Genomic DNA, 6,158 nt, shown 5'->3' with positions numbered 1-6,158 from the left:
CGCCGCCTCCCCGAGCGAGGCGGCCGGGGGCCCTTCCCTAGCGCCCCTCCAGCTCTCCCCCGCGTCCCTCCCTCCTCCCACCGTCGTCAGCGTGCGCCGCCGGTCCTCATCCGCGTGGGGCTGGCGGCGGTGGGCATTCCTCTCCCCGCGCGCGGCCCTCCCCTACTCGGGTGGTGATGGCCGGCTTCGGTGCTGCCCTTCGTGGTGATGCCGCGGGCCGCGGTGGTGCTCGACGCGGCGATGCAACCGTTGGCCGTGGGGCGGCGCGGTGCCACTGGGCTTGGCGGCGCCCGGCCAGCCTAGATCTGGGCCATTTTGGGCCTCACCCGAGTTGGGCGGGCCGGTGGATCAGCGTTTGGCGGCGTCGTTCCCTGGTGGTGGCGTGGCGGCGGCGATTTCGGGCAGTGAGGGCTTCGTTGATCGGCGCGCTGCAGCATGGTGACAGGACTGTCCGGGACTAAGTGGACCCGGCCGGGTATTCGGTGCCCGATAAGTCCTTGTCGCCACGTCCGGTCGGCCCCACTGAGGCGGTGGAGGCTGTCCCCTCCCTCCGGCCGCGTTGTGGTCGTTCCCGTGGCCGTTATTCCCTTTCCATCTTCAGGTCACGTGTTTGCTGCTCCAGTGAGGCGGCAAGGGTTGCCCGGTAATCGTGGTGGCACACGCTGGTGGGCGGATGTTGGGATGATGCATGTTGAAATGCCTGGGGTGGTGGTGGTGGTCGTGAATCGGGAAAAATCCATGTCGGTTTGTCCGGCACAGACGTGGTGACGCCTGCTGGCGCCATCGGTCCCTCTTGAGGGGCGTCGGGTGTACCCTTCCCCACTACCCCCCGTGTACCGGGGGAAACCCTAGAACTTGTTCGGGCAACAACGGTGCCGCCACCTCATCCCTTCTTTAAGGTGTTGCTTGGTGCACGACACTTCGGGATGCTGGGAGCGTGGTGGTACTTCTTCGGAGGATGCAGCGGTCGCCGGGCTTCCTTTCTCCGTTGATCTGCCGATGTCGGCATTTATTTCTCCTTTTTTCTTCTTGTTTTTCCTTTTGGGCTTTGTTGTGATGTGCCCCCAGCAAACTGGATGTATCGACTGCCTGCTTTATATATAAAGCAGGGGGAAACCCTTTATCGTGATCATGTGTTGCCTCGCCTCTGACTCAGCTCATTATATGACAAGAAGTGGTAGAAAAGAAATTAAATATGCTTAAGTTGCACCTAATACTTAATTAGCTATCACAGGAAAAATGCGCATTCTAATTAATCATCCAAGCATGTCAAGAAGTTAAGTGCTAAAGCTCCACACTGCAGCTTGAGGACAATACTATTTAAATCCAATCTAAGCAGCTTAGTTGTCATATGTGCACTTGGAAAACTATGTAACTTATCAAAGAAACAAAACATACAACATGGAATGGGCCTTGCATTGTTATCAGATGCAATGGCAGCGTGCATATATGTACATACATCGCTATGTGTATGATCAAACTAAAATATATATTCTTTGAAGCCATGCATTGCAACAGGGAATAGTGCACCAAAGATCAAACATTATTAATGGATTAATCAATTGAGAAAGAATCCAGCTACAATAGTGAGTTAACAAAGAATAATATCCATGCCAAAAGAATAGCAATTGGCTGCTTGCATTAGGAAATTATACTCCTATAAAGGATGGTGGAGTACCCTCCACCCTGGGCGCCTCACGGGCAAAGAGCGCCTTCGAGCCGTCTGTTGCTCGGTGGCTACTCGGGAGCGTCGCGAGCCGATCCGATTTGCCCGGATGGCTCAGATCAGGGCGACCCGACTGGGATGTCCATGACAGGTGGATCGCCCGACGAGCCCGGGGCCACAGTCATTGGGCGGCGTCGGGAATGCCCGCAAGTGAGCCACCACATGCTTTCTTTCATGCGAAGTCGTGCCCTGAACCGCCTGGCGGCGTCCTCGCCCCATGCCAGGAAGGGTCGGTTGCGACAGGCACGCTAGTGGGTAGAGAGCGCCTCCGAGCAATCCATCCGGCGATTGCTTTCCATGGGGGCCTCTCGGGGGCTCTCCGAGCGTCTGATATGCTCGGACGGCTCGGATCACCGGGCATCCGAGGGGCACTGGGGCACCCGTCATTGGGCGGCGGCGGGCGCTCTACCAATGGCCCTGGCTTTGCCCTGTCGCACGGGGTTCAACGTCGTCGCCACGGGTCGGGATGGTCCAGTTGCGACAGGTGGGTTGTGCGTCATGATCGTCTGGCTGGCTCACCCGGTTAGAGTGGTTGCTACTCCCGATCTCTCCAAGCACCCCCACCCCAGAGCTTATTTCAGTACCGTCGACACACACCCTTGACTCTAACCATCAGCCCTTTTGTGCCCTCGCCGCCGCGGATGTTTTAGGCCAACAATGTCTTCCCCGTCTCGTGGGACTTTGCAATTGCATGCATTCCCTCAATGAGGCAGAGAAGGTTGGGCATACATAAACAAATAGATAAATAGGTTCACCTACGACTGAACAAGAGATTCTACGAAAGACTATCATGAATTTCTTATTATCTTATGGTTTGCAAACTAATCACTTTGTTTCCCTTATTTATCCACGCAAATAAAGTATGAAAATTAACAGAATAGCCAACAACGGTATGAATAAGAAAAACTATGACTCCGTTGTTACCACTAATTTTTATATATTATATCTGCATGTTTAGTTTGCTTCTGTTATGCATGTAGCATAGGTTAGGGAGTAGCTAGTCCGATGAAGCTTCAACGGATGCGTGCAGAAAAGGTGAGATGCTAAGCCACCATGCGATGCTACGAGCACGGTGAGATGCCGATGGCAACCTGAAGCTGCGGTGCTGCGCTACGCGACCGAATTCCGACCGGCGGTTGAAAGAGTGATGGGTCGTGTGATGCGGGAAGCGTGTGGGCGGTTGAATTCCAACCGGCTAAGCAATTAGTTGAAGCCATGAGAACTGGTGTGCTAGTTAGTTACTCCCTCCGTTCCAAAATAGATGACCCAATTTTATACTAACTTTAGTACAAAGTTGGGTCATCTATTTTGGAACGGAGGGAGTAGTTTGTTAGCTGCATGCAAGTTTGTTTGCCGTGCATGTGCAAGTGATGGACGGGTCATGCGTTAGTGACCGGTGTGGTGTGCATGCATGGAGTTAGTGTGTGCGTCGGTTAGTTAGCTAGTGGAGCAGTAAAAATATGTGTAGAGGCTCGATTAGATTTCTCTCTCTCTTTCTCCGTTCTTTTAAAATCATTGTTAATACACAAAATTCACATTATATTTTTTTAAAGGCCATCCTCGTTTCGAAAAGAAAAGAATTGGCGGTTGGGCAGATTATTTGCATTGGCATAGAGCTAACCCTGTAGTAGTGCAACTTAATCACAATCAACAATTTATTTTTGCGGGAAATCACAATTAATCCCAAAAAAAAAGGTTCATGTTGCTCAACAAAAACCAACAGCAACTTAGAAGTAAGTAAACAGTACTAGGCTTTGGGCTCATTCACTCACAGCCAACCCAATATCACACGGAAGTACCAAACTTGTCTCTATAAATATGAACCCGGCCATAGCCATGTTCATTGAAGAATACATCTTAGTAGCTGCTAGCATATCCCACACTACTGACGCTAACAATGTCAGTTATGTTCTCGCAAGAGCTTCCCATCTACACCGCACTCGTGCTACTTGTTCTTCCCCTGTACTACTTGTACTCCAAGGCTAGTTGTAGATCAAAGAACCCAGCAGTGCTCCCCACAAACTGGCCAATACTGCACATGTTCCCTTCCTTCCTGGCCAACCTCCACAAGATGAATGACTATTTCACCCTGGTCCTCGCCGGATCAGGCCACAACTTCAGGGCGCACGGCCCACCCGGGACCGGGATGCGGTTGTTCGTCACATGCGATCCCGCCAACATCCGGCACATCTTCACGACGAACTACACCAACTTCCCCAAGGGTGCGGAGTTTGCCGCAATCTTCGACATCATGAGCGGCGGCATCTTCACCATCGACGGTGAGCCAGCTCGTCGGCAGCGCACGAAAATCAAGAGCGTGCTCAGCAGCCTGCGGTTGGTTGCAAGGATTGAGGCTTGGTGCCGCGACAAGGTGGAGAACAACCTCCTCCTGTTGTTTACGCACATGGCGAGCACCGGCACTTCGTTCAACATGCAAGAACTGATGTCGAGGTTAATGTTTGACCTTGCTGCTATGCCTCTCTTCGGCGTGGACCCCGGCCTTCTATCTTTGGACATGCCTCCCATGGAAGCCGCAGTCGCCATGGACACAGTCATGGAGGTGGCATATTTTCGGGTTGTGGTGCCGGCTTCTTGTTGGAAGTTGATGAGGTGGCTGAACATCGGCCCTGAGAGGAAGCTCAAGGCAGCACACAAGGTGTTGCGTGTGTTTGTCATGGAGATGACGGAGAGGAGGATGATTAATGCTTCTTCCGTTGGTAATGGCAAGCAACATGAGGGTGTTGATATAATGTCTTCCTTCCTCGACGACCCCTATTATACCGAAGATGACATGTTCAATGCATTGACCATTAGCTACATGATCGCTGCGAGGGACACAGTTGGAACGGCCCTGACATGGATTTTCTACAACCTTTCCCAGAACCCTAATATTGTGTCAATCATCCGCAATGAACTCTCACCGATTGCATCACACAAAGTAGCGGCCCATCCAGATGCCATGGTGATCTTTGAGCCGGACGAGACTAAATCTCTAGTCTATCTGAGAGCTGTCTTGTACGAGACTCTCAGGTTGTACCCACCAGCCCCTCTCGAGCGCAAGATGGTGGCCGCCAATGATATCATGCCGAGTGGTCATGAGGTGCATGCCGGCGACACCATCCTTATTTCTCTCCACTCCATGGGAAGAATGGAGGGTATATGGGGTAAAGACTGCCTCAACTACAATCCAAATAGGTGGCTCTCGGAGGATGGCAACGAGCTGAGGTACGTACCATCTCACAAGTTCTTGGCCTTCAGCTCGGGTCCGAGGATGTGCCTCGGCAAGGACATCGCGGTTATGCAGATGAAGACAGTCATCGCCTCAACGTTGTGGAACTTTGATGTTGAGGTAATGGAAGGGCAATGCATCGAGCCTAAGTCATCTTGTATACTGGAGATGAAAAAGGGGCTCATAGTTAAGCTGAAGAAGCGAGAGATGTTACACTAGAGCAAGTCTAATAAGGCATACTCAACAGACTATAGCAAGTGCCATGTCATTTAAATCCTAAGTGGAAAGGAGAGAGAGTGAAGCGGATGCTAAATCTGTAGCCAGGGTGTAGCACAAGCTACGAGGCAGAAGAGCTAGCTTGCAGCATGTGCAAGCGCTAGAGCCGGCTCTTAGTCTTCTCATCCAACCATGTGTGCTTTTCTGCCTTCTTCATATGCAAGAATTAAATGCTATAGCCAACTTTAATATGCAATTTAAAGACAGTCTATTATATGATTTTCTTTTTTTACAAAGATTGTACTCCCTCCGTTCCTAAGTATAAGTTTTTTTAGACATTTCAAATGGACTATAACATACGGATATATCTAGACATATTTTGGAGTGTATATTCATTCATTTTGCTCCGTATATAGTCACATGTTAGAATCTCTAAAAATACTTATATTTAAGAACGGAGTGAGTATGTGACATGGCACATGTATAGAGCCGGCAGCGGTTTTTCTTATTAGACATGCTCTTAGAGCATCTCCAGCCGCGCCCCCAACACGGCGCCCCAAGGCGATCTTTTGGCGCCGGACGAAAAAATGCCCAGTCGCGCCCCCAAGAGCCCGTTTTTCGCCGATTTGGGCTGAAATTAGTGCCGGCGGACCCAGGCCAAACCCGGCGCGCTGGGGGCGCCCTAGGACGCCGGGGCGAGTGATTTTGGCGCGAACGGGGAGCGGGCCCGCCTAGTCAGCGAGACGCCGCTTCGTCGCCCTCATCGCCTCGGTTCCCGCGGGAATCAATGCTAAGGCTGGCCAAGGCTGCCGCGCCGGTCAGCCTCCATTGATGCCTCACGGGCGGCACAGTGAAGGCACCGCCGACGCGCGTCCAGCATGCTCCCGCCATGCGTCGCCCGGCATGCCACCTCCCGGCCGCCCCGCTTGGGCTATAAAAGGCGCCAACTCCCCGCCGGTGAACGCAACACCCTCCCCCTCTCGCAAA

The 6,158-nt window shown here is 52.2% G+C and overlaps 1 protein-coding gene across 1 annotated transcript; it reads left to right on the top strand.

Annotated features, from left to right (window-relative positions):
* Positions 1 to 3,585: 3,585 nt before the first annotated feature.
* LOC119347703 (noroxomaritidine synthase 2-like) lies at positions 3,586 to 5,433 on the top strand. Its single transcript, XM_037616268.1, has one exon. It carries the CDS (start codon positions 3,624 to 3,626, stop codon positions 5,172 to 5,174), a length of 1,551 nt encoding a protein of 516 aa, XP_037472165.1. The 5' UTR covers positions 3,586 to 3,623; the 3' UTR covers positions 5,175 to 5,433.
* Positions 5,434 to 6,158: the final 725 nt, after the last annotated feature.

This window comes from Triticum dicoccoides, unplaced genomic scaffold (assembly GCF_002162155.2).
Source record: "Triticum dicoccoides isolate Atlit2015 ecotype Zavitan unplaced genomic scaffold, WEW_v2.0 scaffold74033, whole genome shotgun sequence".
NCBI classification, from domain to species: Eukaryota; Viridiplantae; Streptophyta; class Magnoliopsida; order Poales; family Poaceae; genus Triticum; species Triticum dicoccoides.
Note: the sequence above shows the minus strand (reverse complement) of the source record. Positions and strands in the feature narration are given on the sequence as shown.

Bases quoted from the DNA above. Each gene is read 5' to 3' on its own strand.
- LOC119347703 (XM_037616268.1), top strand. From the start codon at position 3,624: ATGTCAGTTATGTTCTCGCAAGAGCTTCCCATCTACACCGCACTCGTG.